This window comes from Hibiscus syriacus, unplaced genomic scaffold (genome assembly GCF_006381635.1).
Source record: "Hibiscus syriacus cultivar Baekdansim isolate YM2019G1 unplaced genomic scaffold, ASM638163v2 tig00003041_pilon, whole genome shotgun sequence".
NCBI lineage: Eukaryota > Viridiplantae > Streptophyta > Magnoliopsida > Malvales > Malvaceae > Hibiscus > Hibiscus syriacus.
The window spans coordinates 9,954,429-9,976,541 of NW_024061960.1; the positions used below are offsets into that span (position 1 = coordinate 9,954,429).

At 33.4% G+C, this 22,113-nt stretch overlaps 2 protein-coding genes across 2 annotated transcripts; one reads left to right on the forward strand and one right to left on the reverse strand.

Moving 5' to 3' along the window:
- Positions 1–10,980: 10,980 nt before the first annotated feature.
- On the forward strand, positions 10,981–13,099 carry LOC120172716 (indole-3-acetic acid-amido synthetase GH3.6-like). The gene is made up of 3 exons (XM_039180115.1): positions 10,981–11,384; positions 11,480–12,405; positions 12,492–13,099. The coding sequence occupies exons 1-3, from the start codon at positions 11,068–11,070 to the stop codon at positions 13,076–13,078; spliced, it is 1,830 nt and encodes a 609-aa protein (XP_039036046.1). The 5' UTR covers positions 10,981–11,067; the 3' UTR covers positions 13,079–13,099.
- Positions 13,100–20,031: 6,932 nt separating this feature from the next.
- Positions 20,032–21,792, reverse strand: LOC120172725 (xyloglucan endotransglucosylase/hydrolase protein 9-like). The gene is made up of 4 exons (XM_039180125.1): positions 21,581–21,792; positions 21,330–21,430; positions 20,808–21,001; positions 20,032–20,633 (listed from the first exon to the last, which is right to left on the reverse strand). The coding sequence occupies exons 1-4, from the start codon at positions 21,747–21,749 to the stop codon at positions 20,213–20,215; spliced, it is 885 nt and encodes a 294-aa protein (XP_039036056.1). The 5' UTR covers positions 21,750–21,792; the 3' UTR covers positions 20,032–20,212.
- Between the last annotated feature and the right edge of the window lie 321 nt (positions 21,793–22,113).

The following is a 22,113-nucleotide window of genomic DNA, read 5'->3' on the forward strand; positions in this document are numbered from 1 at the left end:
ACAGAAACAGTAGAGGTAAACACAGGATATGGCTGTGGGTACGACAGACGTGACAATAAAGGCATCAAATCCATGGCCCTCTATATAGGGGGACAACAGGGTATATTACACCAACAACATTAACATCATAATCATGTCCCTTCCCCCCTCTTCTCTTTATAGGATCAAGACTCAATGATTTTTTCAGCTCTTTTTTGTTTTTATTTGCTGCAATTTGGACCCTATTTCCTTAACAATCCTAGCCTTTATTTATTTATATGTGTATATGGCAAATTGTTAAAATTAACCCGCAACTTGTGTCTTAATTGTTATTTTGGCCCCATTTTTTGTCAAAATGACTGATACTAGATAGAAATTATTAGTTAATTAACGGTCAATGCCGATGTAATATTTTCACATATGTTAAATTATTTATATGACACATGCCACATCACTTAAGGTGATGACGTATCATGTGTCACATCAATAATTAAGTATATGTGAAAATATTATATTAATAATTAAACATACGTGAAAATATCACATCAGCAACATGTGTTAACCGTTAATCAACTAATAATTTTCATATAAGTCATTTCGATCAAAAATGAAAAACGTTTGAAGCTAAAATGCTCTAAAAAATAAGAATAAAAGTGATCATTCGAGTAAACGTCGGGACTAATTTTGATATTATGCCTATAGACATAAGGATGAAATATGTCTTGAACAACAGGTTGGGTAATGAAAGTATGATGATTATAGTAACAATGTTGGTATCTAAATCTCCAAATCATACTCTCCTAAACATCTCAATAATGGAACAAACCTAAGAACACCGCTTTATAATATAGATTATGATACAATTTGACAATCTCTATCCAAGTTCACTCTCAAATTTGTTCATCTGGTTTGTGAGTAAAACCCACCCATTTATGTAATTTATACACTTTAGAGGAGCAGACAGACAATGAAAAGAAACATAAAGCAAACATGCTCCTCAAAAACTCACAATTATCTTGTTAACTGTTTAAATTGGAAGCTTGGCTCATCCATAGATCTCTCCATTAATCCGATCACCGTTGTTATAAGCTGTTAGCGTATGTTCACATTCTCAACTTCTCTAGTAATGTGCTCCCCACCTTTGCTGGACTCTCCCATTTATCTCTCACTGTGGAAACCTAGGATGTCTCCCGGTAGTTCTGTTGTTCGAAGGGGAAATCTAAAGTTAATTTGTGATGGATTTTATTTTAAAATATTATTTTGTTTACTTTCAAAGTTACATAATTGATAATAACTTTTATTATAACTGAATAAATTATATTACGACAGGTTTTAATTTAAAATATTATTTTATATAATGTAAAAGATGCATAATTAATAATAATTTCGACTACAACCAATAATATTATATGAGATTTTTAATGATAACTCATTTTATCCTAAAATATTTTTTTTAATATTATATTAACCGTGTATGTAATTTTATGTTACACAAGTCAAGGGGCAAGCCATTGTCGGATAGGTGCATGTCCCCATATGCCAGCCAATTTGCTTGCATGAAATGACAGCGACGATATATGTCAACTCTGAAGCTAGTAGGGCTTTACGTTTTGGTAAAAGGTATTAGTTCAAATCACCTATGCATTTTTAGGCATTTCAATTTGGACTTGATGAAAACCAAACATGCAAGAAAAACGGTTCAATGAATGAACAAAAGCTCTGTTCATTCATGTGTACGAGTCAGTAAAACGGATAAAAATTCTCGAGCCTTTTCTCGATCCATCTTATCAGTTGTCATACCATCTCAAATTCTGGATTCAAGTGTTAATTCCCACCCAACATCCAAGCACCATTATAAGAATTTAAAACCTTGTTGCCCTAATCAATTTACATTTTATGACCCCACGTTTTACCCTTCAGTATTGCACCCAGAGTCCCCCTTCCGCCTGCAAGAAAGGTCGTCGATGGCAATTTTGCTTGCATAGGATAATGAAAAATGATAAAAAAAAAAAAATTCATTTGGGGTGGTGCAAAATGTATTCTTCTAAATAAGGTTAATACTACAATATTTTAGGAAGACACTAAGATTACTAATATTTTCTCCTTACTTATTTGAAGAAGATGTCAGATTTTTCATGCGTCTTCAACCGAAGATGTCTGATGGTCTTAATATCTTCTCAAAACACTATAAATAATCATCGTATTTAAGAAAATAAAATTTGCATCGACTTCAATTTGCATAGGTATATTTATTTTAATTATTTGATAAAACTAATAAACTTAGGGACTAAAAAAGTTCAAGTAGGAATTATAGAATACTTGAGCAATAAACAAGCAAATGATCTGTCATCAATTATCCACTCCATTTTAATTATTTCAAAGAGCCAACATATATGGCAAAGTTAATTCACAGAAATACCTTCAAATCTCAATAATTTAATACCGATCCAATAAACTCATGTGAAGTCGTATAACACAAATCCAAAATCCAAAAGAATTTGTTATATATTTATATGTTTGAATCATAAAATTATACTGAAATTTTGGTGTAATTTGTAATACGATATAAGAATTTTAACTCAGTTGATAGAAATATATAATTTAATCTTAGTTTTAAATTTAAATAAATAAATTTGAATTTAATTTTAAAAAATACAAATTGATACCCCCACATTCTCCTATAGATAATCGTGCGCTTCATTATATTATCACTAAATATAGTAACCAAATTGAACCAAACATTCCAAACTAACACCACTATACGGATTACGAAATGAAAAATTGGATGAATGGTGGCCTAAAAAATACTATTGCAGTTGACAGACAAAGGTTTAGTAACAGTTGATAGATATAGACAGGTAGCCAACACACATGTCCATCGAGGAGTTTATCAGAAATGACACGACGGTTCTGACCCGATTCAACCTAATCAAGTCGGATTTATTTAAAAAATTTCGGTTTAGGTTAAGATTTAAGGTGAAAAATATATGACCAGAAAAAATGTATAATTTTACATTTTATATTTAGGAATAATTACAATAATACATTTCTATATATTATTTTTTTCAATTAAGTTATTGTTTTATTGAATAAAAATATTTTTTTTATTTCGGGTCAGATTTTTATATTATATATCGATTCAGGTCGGTGGGGTGAAAACTTGTTTTCATCAGGTCGGATCAGATCTCGAGTGGAGGACTCCTTGTCTTTGAGTCAAGTCAGGTGGACCAAAAACTCAACCTATGCCCATCCCTACATTCATTTCTTAGTGTTCATATAAAAAAAACTTTCGATATTCTTATTTTCATCACTTAGCCATCAGTGACATTATCACTGAATATTTTTATTTTAAAATTTATAAAATGATCTCAAAACTTTCAAAAAAAAAATTGGTAAAAACCTTCTAATTTTGAAATCCCTTTAATTTATTGATGATGAAGCATATTCTTCTAAATCTCAACGACAGAGAGATGGAGAAGGAAAAATCAAGTTGTATATCTTGATTTCACACTGATTGAATTATAAATATTATAGACCAGATTGGTTTGAGGCTTCATGAGTTTTAAGTGTAGGACTAAGTTTTATGAGTTTTAAAGTGATTTAGGTAAAATTTAAATTGATGTAGTGGTATGAGACAATGAGGGAAGTTTGTCAATATCTTGAGTGATCGAAAAAGACAATAGAGAATAATAATTACCGTGCCAACGTGACACAAGGGCGAAATTGTAAAACTTCTATATTTAAAACAATAAGATAAAATAAAGAATGAAATGAAGGAAAAATAATGTCGATGACATATGAATTTCATGTCAATAAAAAAATATTTTATACCACCATACATGACTATCATATTACCCTTCCATTTATGATTTAATACATTTTTTTGAACAATTTTTATCTGGGGGAAGAGAAGGTGAATTTGCTCAAACTCGGTATTGAAGCCATAGTATTTGTGATTTAACATTTGAATGACCAAAATAGGTACAAATTAAAAATTTAATGAATAAACTTAAAAAAATCAAAACTTTGATGACCATAATTTACCCAAAATATTATTTCTAATAAAAAATTTATCTCTCAACCCTATAATTATCTACGAAATCAAAGAAATTGGAAATTTTATTTGTATTTGACGGGTTTGTTTCTACGAAGAAAGTTAAAAGATCAATTCTATATGTTCGTGGACATGGACGTGGGAGGGGGATAAATATGAGCAATATTCATATGGGTACCTTAGCCATAAAGGTCAATAATGCCCAAAATACAAAGGCACCTAATAAACATTGCCTTTTCAAGGAGATTGATATTCCAACCTTTCTAGATTGGTGCTGTTAAAGGCCTAATAGTGAATTTGAATATTTGATTTTCTTTGTGCAATATCAGTGGCAATCATCCATCCGGAACGTCAATTACAATTTTATTACACTCGTTGTCTTGTCCGGAACAATGGTACCAATTTGTACTCGGTTGTTTGGGTCTCCACATATTCAACGCCACTCCATATTTTATAACTTTTATATATATATATATAAATTTAGTATGAATACGAGATAGTATTTATCAGTGTTCAAACTCGATACTTCAAAGGATAACAATAAATCCCTTAATTATTGAGATCGCTTAATTCGTACAACTTTTATATATATTATAAATGTTTTCAAATGGATTTATAAGAAGTTCCCCCACTTTTTTTGGGTTATATATAGAGTGATAAAACCTTTGTACGCATGCGCCATCACTATTACTTGACTTTTGTTCGTATTCATGTTAATATGTGTTTTTGAAATATATTATAGGTGTATTATCTTTAAATATATATATATATATATATATATAATTTTCCTTTTCAAAAATTTGAACTTGAAAATAATTCTTCTCCATGTATTAATTTGTTATTAACCACAGTTTAAATCCGAAATTACGACTTATTTGTTTACAACAATTGAATTCAATCTGTAAATATTAAGGTAGTATATGCTCAAAGACTTTCATCTCTTTGACAATGAATCTTCATACTCCTGTATAGCATACAAGGGGCTCGAACATGAGACTTCAAAATATAATAAAAAGTTCTTTGATCATTAAAGTGGTTTGAAGAAGATGTCTTTAAATATCTACAAAGACAGCAAAAATAATTAGGGAAGGTCAGTTAAAGTATAGTGGCCACATGCACATGTCCACCGTGTGTGGTTGAAAACTATGAATGAAATAAAAAAACCCACTAATGGGTTTAAGATATTAGCTTGTGTCCTTAAAAAAGTTTAAAAATGATTATAGCATCATGAATTCACTTACAGAATTTTTATTATATTTATAGTGTATAGAACACATATTCTTTTCGTAACATTAAAATTTAAATTATAAATAGAATTATAAGACAAATGCAATGGAAAAATGAAATTATACATAAAATGTGTTAGAGAAATTATTTTTTTCAAAATAAGGTGAACGTTATAGTGATAATCAAAAGTCGAGCGAATCACTTGACGTATTTGAGAAGACATACAGAAAAACATGTTTTCATTTTTTTTTATCTTCCTAAACTCTATACAGAAAACATGGTCTTCTATATGTTTTCATAAAGATGTCAAATGTTGTATACATTTTTTTATTGTACTCTGGAAAAGTCGTGTACTCAAAAAAATAAATTAAGATATTATTATATGAGATCTTTTTCCTTTCAAATCATTATTGCAGTGATTTCACAAATAAAACAACCTTTAATTAATAATATTAACATCACTTTCCAAGCCATCACACATGATGTGATTTGAAACTGGAAAGGCATATGATTTATAAAAAACTAACGTTTCGTACTTAAATTATTATTTTTATTTTAATACTTAAATTTTAATTTTTAAAATCATATACAATGTTTATTTTAATTTTTAATCTGGTATCCGTCGTTAAAACATTAAGTATCAAAATAGTATAAAAATAATAATTTAAGTATTAAATGTGTAATTTATCTTAAAAGTAATAGTTTTTTATTAGTATGTATTGAATACAAGGAAGTATTTTTCATAGACTCTTTTATATGGTGTTCAAATTTGACATCTAAAAAAAATAATAATTTCTTAATCATTGAAGTAACATTTGTGCCCTTAAAACAATAGTTAAGTATCAAAATAGTATAAAAATAATAATTTAAGTATTAAATGTGTAATTTATCTTAAAAGTAATAGTTTTTTATTAGTATGTATTGAATACAAGGAAGTATCTTTTCATAGACTCTTAATCATCTGACACAAAACGTTCATATCCTTTTATATATGTGGTGTTCAAATTTGACATCTAAAAAAATAATAATAATTTCTTAATCATTGAAGTAACATTTGTGCCCTTAAAACAATAGTTACTTGGCCAAACTTGAGCCCTATATTTCTCCTTGGCCAGACATTTTAGTCATTTATGCTTTCGCTTCTTTTTTGTTTCCATAAATTTGAGATGCAAAAATATTAGTAATAAATTAAAATCATGGCACTATTAAAAAGATGTAATGTCACATTTTAGAAACAAAAAGTAAAACAGACAAAATATTAAATATTGTTTTATGGTGAATAAAATATCATATATATTTTAAAAAAATATTTTTCGATAATAAACGATTATATTTCTGCGTACACAATATTTAAATTTAAAACTTAAAATAATAACAAATAATATATCTCTTAATTAATGAGTTCACTGAGGCAAAGTGTTGGATTTTAAAACGTAGATAATGGATTAATTAGTATCCCTATATAAAAGTTCAAATGTAAATATCGCACACAAGGCAAACCCCGCCTCGGCATATAGCCAAAACCAACCAATTCTGAACACGTGGATGTGAAAGCGACTTTGACAATCGCATAGGAAACAGCCGGAGAGGGGGGCGATATGTGGGGCTCACTCATGAAGTCAACGACTTGATTGTTACTCTTTTAATCTTATCTTTCCTTGCTCATAAAATGTTCAATTTTAATAAATAAATTCTTTTAAATGTTAAATGGCCTCTCACTTTCATACGAGTAATTATATAAATATGATATATTCAATCAATTATTATAATTTGCTTAATTATTAAAAATGTAATGATTAATATAATTATATTAAATAAAATAAAATTATTTTTTAGAGCAATTTAGGTTTTTCTAGTTTAAATATTTCTTAATAAAATATTTATTTAAAAAAAAATTATTGGTAAAATGATCTCCATATCTTAGAATTTCTCAAAGCGTACGCAATCTCCGAATATCGATGAAAATGAATTGCATACACACGATCATTATTGCCTTTGTGAAAGTGCGAATTGGACGACGACGGTTTAATCAACATCATCAATCAATCAACACTCACATCTAACTTGCTGCTGCTGCAGCATTTTGATTATAACTTTTGTGGTCATTCATGTATGATATAAGATAGTGTATACCATATAATCCTATCGACAAGCTACCTAGCTAGCCGGTTAGGTTAGGCACCTAGTAACTCCCATTACATATGGTTCAACACCAAGTTACGTACCAAGCATGGGTTAGAATCAAATAAAGAATAAACATAAATTTAACTAAAATATAATAATATCAAATCATCAATAATAAAATATTAGATACCAAATTGATCTTGAATTATTTAATAGATTTAAATATTTGAATTTTTTGTTGTTGCGCTCTTTCAAGAAGTTAGATTTTCTTTTACCGTAAAATTTTTTTGATGGGATAAGAGCAATACAGGTTAACATATTTCTTGAGGACCACTATTTCTTTATATAAATTTAATATTATGTCAATCTGTTAAGTATTTATAATTCTGTTACTCATTAAATTATAAATACAATTTATACCATGTACACTTTAATATCTATCACAGGTGTAACATAATTGGTCGTTTAATTTTGTGTTATACTTTATGATAACATTATACATTATACATATGTGTCCACAATTATGAATTTTAACTCAACAGATTAAACACGTGCAACGTTCGAGCATAATTTAGGTAAAGTTGTAAATAAACATAGCATCCGATAAATTGTTTGTAAATCGTTTATATACAGATGGATTGTTAAACAAAATAAATGTGTATGAACAAAATCGTTGTGTTTTTTTAATAAATGAATTAGCATGAACATATGTGTGTTCGATTCATTTATGTTCACGACAAGGGTTTATATACATTTTAAATATCGATGAAGATAGACACTAATGAAAAAATAAAAGGGTTTAAGAACTAATGAAATAATTTCATCATTTTTCTTTGGCTAGTAAATAAAGAGGTTTATTTCAAACATACATGAACATAAATATCTTTAAAAAAATTTATACATGAACACAAATATCTTCAAAAATAAAAAAAAAATTAAATTTATAAATACAATTTTATCCATTTAAATTTGATTTATTTACGCTCGAACCATTTGTTTGTTTGTTCCCTGTGGTTGTCAGCCAAAGTGAAACTCTACAGCGACATTTGTATTGGCATCCACATGGATCGGAGACATTATTTTCAAAGGCTTACACATATATGGCAACGGAGAATTCTGCAATTACTTTTGTTGTCGGTAATGGAAGTATATATCAGCCTCAAACGGAAGGGTTCATTATTAGTTTAATAATGCCTGCAATTACACAATAATTTCAACTATTCGGATTTTGTAGTTTTCGATAACATTCAGTTTCTTAGAAGAATGTCTATGCTCTAAGATTTGGACGACACGGTTTCTTGAACGACTGGCTCTACTTCCCTCTTCAAATCAATATATATCTTTTGATTGATTTTCAAGTTAATGCCAGAAAGAGAAATAAGCTGAGATAACTGGAATTCATATATAATGTTATTTCCGTGAATGTGATATGATATTATATTTAACTTTCAATTTCTGTATTATTTTATCAATTTAAAATTTTCTTTTTTCTTTGTTTTAAATTTGATCTCAATCTTTCTTTTTTAGATATTAATATGATAATTCATGTATTGATTTATGACAAGCGTCACTTTACTGTCAAATAAATTTTTTCTTCACAAAATAAATAAGAAAGGAAATAGCGTAGTAAAGAGAAGTAAGGATCGATCCACAAGGAGTTAAAAAATTAACAAATTTGAGTTTGAGTTGGCTATGATCCATACAAACTAGTTTGTAGTAAAGTAAAATAAAATGGGGGGTTTTGATGGAAAAAAAGATTCTATAAGGAAAAGTAATTAAGAGTGAAATTAAAGAAAATTGAAAATGTAAAATCGAAAATAACTATGGTAAAAACTAGTTTCAAGCCTCGTTTTGACTCAATTCATTTATGATAATCGAAATGAATTTTCACTTCAGGATTCACGTCAGTTACAGTCTAAAAGGCCCAACCCTTGTAATTTGCTTTTCACTTTGGTAACCGATTTTCCCAAGGTCAATCTTTAAAAATTCAGCTTTTAATTGAACCAACTACAACAAATCATCGTTAGCACAAAATAGTTTTAGTTTAGGAAAAGCCCGACTCGTATTATGTTGTCTCGTTGAAAATCGAACACGATCTCAGTTTTCCTTAGCGGACCACCGCTAAGTGTGTTCACAAAAAGTCAGATATGTTCACAAGATTAACTTAGTCTTTTGACTTATGAGAAAATCTGCTAAGCATGACAGAAGTTATACTCACCATGTTTAAAAATAAAACTTGAAATAAAATAAAAATGGAAACGAATAAAAGACTTTTATAAAACCAAATAACCGAAAGTTCCTAAATCAAAACTAAAAACAAGTGTGTTTTGAGCCTTACTCTTACCCCAAGGGGGTATTTATAGCTTCTAAAATCCTAGAGATAAACATGAAAATTAAAATAAAAAATAATCTTAAAGATAATTCTATATATTTTTCAAATTCAAACTTTATAATTTAAAAATAAATCTCTTAAGATATCTCTGCTCATCCCCTTCTTGAAGGTGCTAACTAGACCTTCTAAAAAATACTGCTGACTGGACCTTCTAGAAACTGTCACGTCAGACCGTGTCATGCCAGAGTCGTGTCTATGTCTCCAACCATGATCATATAATAATAATAATAATGCATAATGCTCTCTTCTTACTGCTAATTCTAGAAAATAAGATCATGTACGAAAATAAGCGCAATACAACCAAAACAACAATAATAAATCTACAACACGAAATAATTAACAAGCAAATTAATTAATTTAGAACACTATCAATTTATAAGTTAATAAATGTTCGAAAGACTCTCAATCATTTGACAATAAACGCTCAAACACCTCTACAAACGTCATACTCGATCTTAAGACCTTTAGGAAATAATCATTTCTTTAATCATTGTGGTCACTTAATTCGTACTTAATAATTTATATTTATTTCATTGTTGATGTAATATTATTCTAATAACATAATAATTTATGTCACCTTGTATTTTTTAATGAATTATCATTTTAAAAATATATATTTTTATTCTGAAATTTAATTATAATTGTGACACTATTTCACATAATAAAATGCATGTGGATAGCCACATTAATTTTACAAAATTTTGGTGATTTAACCATTATTTTCTTTTTTTGACTTAATTAAGATTTTAAATTATAACTTAGAATGTAGATTTACGAAATATAATGCATTAAAGATGATTGCATGAATCAAACTAGAAATGTTTATTTACACAATGTGTATCAATGAATATACTTAACATTGAAGTGTCTGCGTAGAGGGATTCACGTAAGCTTGCTTGAAGCAGAAGCTTGAAGCCGCTGCTGGTTTTTTGAATAACAACCGCAATACATGCACGCATGTGGTCAATTTACTTTTCCCAAACATTTTCTACTTTAAAACAACGCAAGTTTACCCCCCAGGATTTGCCCAAGCCAAATACGATCCTTTCTCTTTATTATATAAAAAAATATAAGAGAAAATAGTATACTGTTTGTTTACGATTTTGCCTCTCTTTTTTCCTGTGTTAGTGCATTGATTACTGTTTGATTGTAACATTTTGTAGGGATTAGTGGGTTACACCTACTGTTTGATTTGGTCTATATATATCTCCTTTGCCCTCGCTTCATTTGCTGCACAGAATTAGTATTTCAATATTCATCTCATATTGCCTTTCTTCTACTTCAGAAAGCCATGCAGGAAGCTCCCAAAGCCTTATCCGATGAGGGTATCGTCGTGGAAAACAACGACAAGGCGTTGAAATTCATCGAAGACGTTACCATTAACGCTGATGAAGTGCAGAAGCTAGTTCTATCCGAGATTCTCTCCCGTAGCGCCGACACCGAGTACTTGCGAAGGAACGGCCTTAACGGGTGCACCGATAGAGGAACATTCAAGAAGGTGATGCCGGTCATCACGTACGAAGATTTGAAGCCGGATATCGAGCGTATTGCCAATGGTGATACGTCGCCGATTCTTTGCTCACATCCCATATCAGAGTTCTTAACAAGGTCAGTCCATGGTATTTGAATATTGAATTATGTATGTTCTTTTTGGAGATGATCATGAACCATGATGTTTTGCATGGGATTGTTTAATGGTATAGCTCGGGTACGTCCGCCGGCGAGAGGAAGCTGATGCCGACGATTGACGAGGAACTCGAGAGGAGATCGTTGCTTTATAGCTTGTTGATGCCTGTGATGAATCAATTTGTTCCGGGTTTGGATAAAGGGAAGGGAATGTATTTTTTGTTTGTTAAATCAGAAGCTAAGACCCCAGGTGGACTCGTGGCTCGTCCCGTTTTAACCAGCTACTATAAGAGCTCCTATTTTAAGAATAAGCCTAATGATCCCTACACCAACTATACAAGCCCAGACGAAACCATTCTCTGCCTGGATTCTTACCAGAGTATGTATTCTCAGTTGCTTTGCGGTCTATGTCAAAACGAAGAAGTCGTTCGGGTCGGTGCGGTTTTCGCTTCCGGTTTCATTCGAGCCATCCACTTCCTTGAAAAACATTGGGGTCTTCTTTGTAAAGATATTCAATCCGGAACTATAGACTCAAAGATCACCGATCCTTCTGTAAGAGAAGCCGTCTCGAAAATCCTGAAACCGAACCCCAAAATTGCTGATTTTGTTGAGGCAGAATGTAGCAATGGGTCATGGAAAGGGATCATAACTAGACTGTGGCCTAACACTAAGTACATAGATGTTATTGTCACCGGTACCATGTCTCAATACATTCCAGCACTGGATTATTACAGCAACTCCCTCCCCCTTGTTTGCACCATGTACGCCTCGTCCGAATGTTATTTCGGAATTAATCTCGACCCTCTTTGCAAGCCTAGTGAGGTATCCTACACCCTTATCCCCACCATGGCGTATTTCGAGTTCTTGCCAGTGACTAGAGAAAATGAGTTAACCGGTTCCATTTCTGAACCGACGGCCCTGAATGACGAAGAAAAACAACTCGTAGATCTTGTCGATGTCGAACTTGGACAAGAATACGAGCTTGTTGTCACAACGTATGCAGGTAACGCAGGGTCTTGAAAACATGTTTGATTCGATACATTATTTGTTTTTGGTGTTTCTGAGAAGGGAAATGTTTTATGTTGGCAGGTCTTTATCGATATCAAGTCGGAGACATACTTCGAGTATCCGGATTCAAGAACAACGCCCCACAGTTCAACTTTATATGTAGGAAAAACGTTGTTCTCAGCATTGATTCCGATAAAACCGATGAGGTAGAACTGCAAAACGCAGTGAAAAACGCTGCAAACCAACTCGTGCAATTCGAAGCATCTCTGGTGGAATACACCAGCTACGCGGACACATCGGGGACTCCCGGTCACTATGTGCTGTACTGGGAACTCAGTGTTAACGATGCAAATTCGATCCCTCCGTCGGTTTTCGAGAACTGTTGCTTCACGGTCGAAGAATCGCTCCACAGCGTGTACCGGCAAGGGCGGGTTTCGGACAAGTCCATCGGGCCATTGGAGATAAGGGTAGTGGAGAATGGCACATTCGACATGCTCATGGACTTTGCTCTAACGCAGGGCGCATCAATAAACCAGTACAAAACACCAAGGTGCGTCACGTATGCTCCCATTATCGAGCTTCTGAATTCGAGGGTCATTTCGAGTTATTTCAGTCAGAAATGTCCGAGATGGAGCCCCGGTCACAAGCAATGGTGCACTCAAAATTGAGCATCTTTTATCTGTAATGAAAAACAATGGAACAACTGTTTCACTTCACATTTAGTATAAATGGTTTGAACTCTTATGAACTTCATGAATTCTTTTACCTTGGTAAAAATCCTCTTAAGGTCCCCATGTTATAACATGGATTATATTTAGTCCTTATACTTTTAAATTCCTCTTCATGACTTAGTTGATTTTTGTAGTGAGCTTTTTTACCATTAGATTTTTTTTCAACAATCGAAAAAAATAATTGGGTGATCAAAACGAAATAAAAGTGATAGTTGGATGCTAAACATGTAGTTTACCTTTAATTTTTTTTTAGCTTTTTTAAATAATCTTATATAATTTCAAGATAGTATGCGTTTAGATATTTATTAGCATATTAACAATGTATATTGTACATATATAATTGTTCGAACTTAACTCTTAAAAAAATATTTTATTTTGTCAATAATATCACTAGAAAATTTGACTTATTATAAATTTAAATATTTGTTTATAAATGAAACATTTTCGACATTAAAGAGTAAAAAAAGGTGGACAATTAAGGGGTCATAACCGGCCCTTAAAAATTCGTAGTTTGGGGTTCTTCTCAATATGTAGACCGAACTCGAATGAAATTCTACGAACCTAGAAAGGGCCTACATCTCACTCAAAATAAATAAATAAAATCACCCTCAAATCAAATCCTTAAAAAATAGGCTTAATTAAAATTGACTATGTATATTATTATAAAATTTAGATAAATTATTATAATATTTTACGTAATTAAATTATTACCTAAAAGCAATAAAATTATGTAAATTATTACAATTTCCTAACATTTATCGTAATTATTCAAAAGAGTATAATTTATTAAAAATATTATCTGCATTTTTATTTTTATATTATTTAGTTGGGTTTTTTTTTTAAAGTTCGGGTTAGGGTCAGGTTTTTTTAAAGGTGGTGTTCGGGTCGGATTGGATACGGGTTTATGGTGAAAAATACCTAACTCGGCCTGAATCGGGAAAAAATATAATTTTACCTTATATATTTAGGAATAATTATAATAATACCCCTTTATATATTATTATTTTTAATTAAATCATTGTTTTTATTGAATACAAATATTTTTTTGTTATTATTTCGGGTCTTATCGGATTGGATTCAGATTTTATCACAAAAAATCGGGTCGAGTCGGGTCGAGACCATGCCCATCCCTAGCTCTAACACTCATTCTTGATCAAATCGAGAAGGATAGAGGATTAGGTAGTAATTGCTATTTTATAATTTTTATTATCGTAACAAGAAAGGGCACGATAGAAGTATCTGATACCCATCACTTCCAACGAATTTTGTTAAACATTTTCAAAGATTCCTGCAATACATTTTGATTCCACAATTATTGTCGACTTCTCTTCTACCAAAAATTTTAAATTTTCCTTTTATTTTTCATATTTATAATTCTCAAGAGAGTCAATAAAAATACCATATATACGATATTATAAAAAATTCTTACATTAAGAGATAGGTCCAAGTTTAAAGTACATATAAAGATTATTAATTTTTTAAGGTAAATTATACGCATGACCACTTAATTCTAGGTCAATTTTATTTTGACTATTGATCTTTCAGTTTTTTAACCAAATCATTTTAACTGTTTAGACGATCTTAATTAAGTCACATATCGTTAATATTTAATGGAATAATTAACATGGTAACTGAAAAATTGGTATAATTATATATTTTGTTCTTATTACTAACACATCCTATTAATTTAATTCTGATTTTAATTTAATTCAATAAATTTAATCAACATATAATGACATGTGTCACTGCTTCATTAGAGGTTTTTTTTCTTAACTTTAGTTTTAGAATTTAGGGTGTCCTAACCACTAGTGTAGATACCACAATTAGTATAAGATTACAAAATTATATATATTATATTCTAATTAATGGAAAAAATATAAAAATGGTTTGGTGAAAATTCAAACTCATGTTATTTAATAAAAGTACCTAAATCATTTAAACAAATTCATTATTTAATTCATAATTGAATATATTTTATAATTATTTTAAATTATAGTTAATTCACAAGCCTCTCTTCCTCAGGAAATGGGAACCGAATTTGAAGGAGTTGCACTTTGACTTGGATCGAATGCTAATTTGGATCCAACTCTTCAATGTTCCTTTGGAATTATTTTCGAAGAAGGGACTCAGCTACATCGCTAGTGCTATCGGTAAGCCCTTACACATGGACTCCATTACTTCTTCTAGAGCGAGACTTGAGTATGCTAGAGTCTGTGTTGAAATTCCTGTTGGCTCGAAAATTCCAGATTTTGTTGATGTGTTTTTGTGTGATGAGTCTGTAGTCAGAATCAAGGTTGTTGTACCTTGGATACATGCCACGTGTGTTGAATGTGGTAAGTTTGGGCATTCGATAAAATTATGTCCTTTAGGAAGGAATAAGGAGCAGATATAGAAGGCAAAAGTCCCAACACAGGTGATTAAACAGGATGTTGTCAACAACAGTCCAGTTGGGATTGAGGGGAAGAGTGTTGGTGTTGTAGGAATACCAGCTCAGGAGAAAAATGTTAATAATAATTCAGTTGGGACTGAGGGAATGAGTTCTGGTTTATGTACTGAGATATCGATTTTTCATGAACAGCTTATTCCTAACAATGTTGCATTAGTGGAAGAGATTTGTACATATAAGGACCCTGCTGATTCTGGGAGAGTTTTTGAAAATGTGGCAAATCTAATTGCTCATGTGGGGAATTCAGGAAGTAACCCCCTATTAAACGAGGACGGGGTAGGTCAGCGAAAGAAACTAAGGCTGTCTTAGGAGCTTTAAAAAATAAGTTCGAGGTCCTTACCTCAATAGATCCTGAAAATTTGCTGCCTGCTGATGATGGTAAGAAGCAGAGAGCAACCTTTTTAGGAGTGTCTAAACTTGTTCAAGATTTAAAGTTGAAGAAAAATGAGCAGGTTGACAAAGTGAAGAAAATAGAGGATAGGGGCGGTACCTCTTCCTCCCCCATTATATCATGTTAGTTTGTTTTTGGAATATTCGAGGGTTCAATAATCCTCATTAGCAGAAAAAAGTTATTAGTTGGGCTGCAAGCTGTCAAATAAACATTCTTTGTATGTTGGAAACTCGAGTTAAGGAAGTTAACTATAATAACATCATGAACCAAAGTTTTAGTGATTAGGATTCCTGTTGCAACTATAGTCATGCAATCAATGGTCGTATTTGGGTGCTTTGGTATTAGCATTTGGCTTGTTCTGTCATCTATGTGTATGATCAGAGTGTTTCGATTAAGGGCTCTTTTGGGGGAAAGAGTTTATGTGTTATTACAGTTTACGGATTGAATGATGGTAACGCTTGGAGGCACTTATGGAACCAATTAAGTTCTCTGGATTATGATAACCTTCCATGGCTGATTGGGGGTGATTTTAATATAATCTTAAACACTGAGGAAAGCAACGATAGCATTAATGCTCCTACACAGGCTGATATTTCAGATTTTTAAAACTGTGTGGAGAACTTAGGGGTTTTTGAGCACCCGTTCACTGGACCCTTATTTACCTGGTCGAAAAAACAGCAGGATTCATATTTAGCTCGCAAGTTAGACCGAGTTCTGGTGAGCTCATCTTTGATTGATGGTTTTCCGAAATCTGATGTTGAGTTTCTCGCTCCGGGGGATTCGGACCACTGCCCAGCTGTTGTGTGGCTCCAAAAAGCAGCCCCTGTGACCAGGCCTAAACCGTTTAGGTTCTTTAATTTCTGGGCATTACACCCGGATTTTTTTGCCATCGTCAAGAAGTCTTGGCAGGTTCCGGTGGAGGGTAATCTAGCTCAAGTCATATTCCAAAAGCTCAAGAGGTTAAAATGTCCTCTCAAGAATTTTAAAAGAAATCATTTCAACGATATTTCCAATCAGGTGAAACTGAAAAGAGAGGAGTTGTTGGGTATCCAGCTTGGAAATTTATCTGATGACAGTAATGTAAATGATGAATTTCAAGTCGAAAGGAAGCTACGAACCCTTGAAGAAGCTGGGATACTTTTTTATAAGCAAAAGGCCAAAGTAAGCTGGATAAATGAGGGGGATCAAGAAACCTGCTTCTTCCATTCGGTGGTGGCAAGTAGAAGGAAAAACAATACAATAAGGGTTATTTATGATCAATCTGGTGTCAGGCTTTGACACTTTTACTGATATGGCTAAAAAGGTGATCAAGTTCTTTCAAAATCAGCTGGGTACGACTGATGAAAATGTTAAGAGCAGTAACATTGTAACAATTAAAGAACTCCTCAACTACACCCTCCCCCTAGGTTCATACATTGTTTTATGCTGTGATGTATCCGATGTGGAGATCCAGGAAGCCTTATGGGGATAGGGTAATGACAGGTCCTCTAGGCCTGATGGCTATAATCCTTTTTTCTACAAGAAAGCTTGGCCCATTGTTGGTGTTGATCTTACTGTTGCTATCAGATATTGCTTCAATAATTCTTTTATTCTTCCTGCTTTCAACTCCACAGCTGTTGTTCTTGTTCCTAAAGTGTCAAATTCTAGCTTAGTCAAAGATTTCAGACCTATTTCTTGTTGCACTGTGATTTATAAGACCATCACCAGGATCTTGGTTAGGCGTTTTTCTGTTGTGTTCCCCGGCATGGTTACTAAAACCAAACTGCTTTTGTTAAAGGGAGAAGCATTGTTGACAACACTCTCCTCGCCCAAGAGATTGTTAGGGGTTATAATAGGAATAATATTTCCCCTAGATGTGCTTTGAAGATAGATCTTCAAAAGGCTTTCGACTCCCTTGATTGGGACTTAATTATTGTTATTCTGAAGGCTTTGGGCCTACATGAGAAATTTATTGGCTGGATTTGGGCATGTTACACTAAACCGAGCTATTCGATCATGTTTAATGGCAGTCTCGTTGGTTACTTCAGGGGTGCTCGTGGTGTCAGACAAGGCGATCCTCTTTCGCCTTACCTCTCGCTATGAACGTTTTATCGAATTTGTTGAATGTGGCAGCACTTAAAGGCATCTTTAAGTTCCATCCCAAATGTAAAAGGATAGGCTTGACACATCTTTGCTTTGCGGATGATCTTCTCATTTTCTGCAAAGTCTCAATTGACTCTGTTATCGGTGTGCAAACTATATTGGATGTTTTCTACTATATATCTGGGCTTAAATTGAATGTCAGCAAATGTGAGATGTTTGTTGCTGGGTTATCCGCTGTACATTGTAAAGATATAAGTGTGATCACGGGATTTAAAACAGGGAAGCTCCTTGTTCTGAACTTGGGTATCCCGCTGGTAACAAAGAAACTTACTGTCAGCCTCTTCTTGATAAAATAAGGGCGCGGTTGAATCTTTGGGTTAACAAGCATTTGAGCTTTGCTAGCAGGCTCCAACTGATATGTGCTGTTCTTTTTAGTTTGACAAACTACTAGTGTAGGCAGATTATGTTTCCTGCTGTGGTGATCAGTAAGGTGGAACAACTGTGCACTCGCTTCTTTTGGAAGGGAGCCGACTTGCCTGCAAAGGGAGCTAGGGTGAGTTGGAAACAGATCTGCCTTCTGAAGTCTGAGGGGGGCCACGGGGTCATTGATATTCTTGGCTGGAACAAAGCTTGTTTTGTTAAGCTAATTAGGAATTTGTTGGCAGAGGAGGGTTCCTTATGAGTAGCGTGGATTCATTCATATATAATTAAAAGCTCTGACTTCTGGCAGTTGAACTTACCTACAAATGCTAGCTGGAGCTTCATGAGGTTGTTGAAGTTGAGACCTGCTGTTCATAATTTATTTGTTGACCGAGGCAATGATCTTAGCACAGGACAGATTTGGGAGGACATTCGCCCTGTGGCACCAAAGGTTGTGTGGCATCACCTAATTTGGTTCTCTGGACGTATCCCTAAGTACAATATTATACTATGGATGGCCATCCTGGATAGGCTTCCTACCAGGGTAAGGCTGTTGCGGATGGGATTAGCCATCGATAATGACAGATGCTTGTTATGCAATTCGGAACCTGAGACTCGAAATCACATTTTCCTCTAGTGTGATTATACGAGGAATCTCTGGAAGGTCATTCTGCAACTCTGTTGTTGAATCGCAGAGAATTCCACTGGGATGGCGAGCTAGCTTGGGCCATACACTGTTTTAAGGGTAAATCTCTCATCACGAGAGTGCTTAAACTTGCTTTGTCAAGTCACGTGTATTGGATTTGGAAGGAGAGGAATGATAGGTTGTTTAGGGGAAATCCTAGACCGTGTACTGCTATCCTGGAGGATGTTAAAGTTGTTGTACGTATTAGGTTGAGTGGTTGCCCTATCAACGGAACAAATCCGAGGAATGTTACCCTCTGCGCTAGCTGGAACATTGCGTGATATCTATGGAGCATTCATTTCTCCTTTCTCCTGTGCTCATATGTTATTTTGGTTTTCTTTTGTGTGTTGCTGAGGGCTATTGCTTGTATAAGTAAGTCGTCTTTGTAATATTTCCTGTTCACATGTAACAGTTTTCTGCTTTTTTGGGTAATAAATTCATATTATCCAAAAAAAAGAGTTTAAAATATATATTTTTAAGTTAAAATTTTAATATATGTACTAAATTAATAGAATTTATAAGTAATGAAAATTGAATGTATAATTATACTAAAATTTTGTTCTTGAGAATAAGGAGTGGAGAAAGGAGGGTCCCCTATTGAATCATTAGATTCTTGAAATCGACCCTCAATCGCTTAAGAATGGCCCATTTGCATCCCTTTCTGAGTAGATTGCCATAACCTTCCTAAATAAAATATTGTTGTTATTTTTATTTAAATAAAATAAAATAAATTTTACTATAAATAACTAATCTTGTTATTAGCATGTCAATCATGCAATTTATCAACAATCGTTTTCAGCATGTTTTCCTTATTTTTATTGTACCGAGAAAGGAATACCATAGCCTCCGATAAGAACACCAACCAGTTCATGGAACATAAACTAAAAATTTTAAATCATTTATCTAATGAGATTTTCATACAATGTGGAATAAACTAAGTGAGACCAAAATATGAAACACATGGAGTACATGTTTTTTTATGGCAATGATTCTTCAACTGCCCCTGTGCCCAAATGAACCCCTTTTCCATAGCTTGCCTTTACCCCACTAGTGGCGATGGTGCTCACACTCGACCGGCATGACCGGGAACCTAGCAGTATCGGCACAATAGTCGTAGACCAAGTGGTTGGCTCTCACCCACACGAGTTGGTGGCTCTGGTGCAAACTCAACTCGGACATCGTTGGCTCGTCCCACCAGAACCTCTTCTCACCGGTGCTGCTACATTTCTTGGCGATCTCGTCTACCGTCACAGACACAGGGCACTCGCACGCGTCGATCTCGAACCCTTTGTAGGAGGCGACAAACGGTGCATGGCTCCAATCAGTTTTGACTAGGCCACCCTGTGTGGCCCAATCATCAGCATTCCAGATTGAGCTATATACACTCATGGCTTGGTCTTTGGGAAAAGGGATTCCCTTGTGTTCCATGTTGGTGTGCACTCTTATTGGGGTATCATCCACTAGAAACCTGGATCAAACACAAAACATTAACTAATCAATCAATGCCCTATATTCAAAGTTCGTGCAACATGTCTAGAGAGATTACGTAGGTTATCAATAACTAAAACAAATTTTGAACGGATACTAGCTTATAATAACTCTAAACATAAAAAATACATGTATATACATATAAAATACTCACACAACTTGGCGCTGGTTCCAAAGGATAGAGTAAGAGTGAAAGTCCTTGGTGGGATCAAACCAAAGGCTCATCCTTTGCTCTCTGTTCCCTACACCATTAACGTACACATTGGTCTGAACAAGGTAAGGTTCACCTGTTGTATTGCCCAGGAACTCAAAATCAAACTCATTGTGATATGGACCATCCGATGACATCTGCAAACAATATTTCACAGCTAAATTTAAGTAAAAAGTAAATCTATGATTAAGAGGGAGATAAAAGCATCTTTACTGCGGCATCATTGGTTTCATGGGAATTAACATGGTGGGGACAAGGCGAAATAAATTGACTCATAAAGAAGTTCACGAGAGTGGTAGATAGCTGCTACTGCTTAGCATTATTAGCCTCGACATGAGAGAAAGAAAAAGGCTAACTTTTTAGTATCAGCGACCGGAAAAATTTGTTTATTTACAAAGGTATAAAAACCATGGAGAATTATTACCGAATAGTGAAGTAAAATGTGTAAAATTCATATATACTCACATAGTAAGCAGTGACAGTTCCGGCAGAGTCGCCTTCTACAAGCTTAATCTGCATGGAAACTTTCCCGAACAAATACTTGCTTTTTGATGCAAACCCAGCGCCTGAAATATTCAACAAACCTCCATTTCATTAATCTATATAAAAAAAAAGATCCGTAGACGTACGATAGATTATGGAGAAAACAGTGATTTTTTCTTCAGAAAACAGAGGCTTTTAGAACTTGATGAAGGTTGCAATGGCAGATGGTTTACCGGAATAGTTATCGAGTTTGAGCTTAAGAAGCTCTCCTTCATAGACGAAATGATCGTTGGCCCAACCGGGTTGAAAAAGCTTATGGAACTGAGCCGAGCTTGCAAAACCCAGAACCGTAAGACCCACGAAGAAACTCAAAACGACAGACATTTTAAACGAGACGGCCATGGAAGAAGAGAGAGAGAGAGAGGCAGCTTCTACTCTGAAAATACTCGATCGCACCACTCACATGAAGAGGGTGGGGGCATTCTTTATAGGCCAAAAATTATTCCATTGGCTTGCCTCACAAGAACCAGATGGGGGGCCACTCGAATGAACTGATTCCGCTGGCCATATCGGAACGGGCACGTCACGGGAGTTTGTTTACCCACGTGAGATATTCAATAACAACAAAGAGCTATTTAGATGTGAATTAAAAATGTGTAAAATAAGGAAGATTTCAATAATATGATCTATGAAAATAATAAAAATAATAAAACTTGAAATTATTCATGATAATAAATGTGTTATGTTCATTTTTGTTTGAACGTAA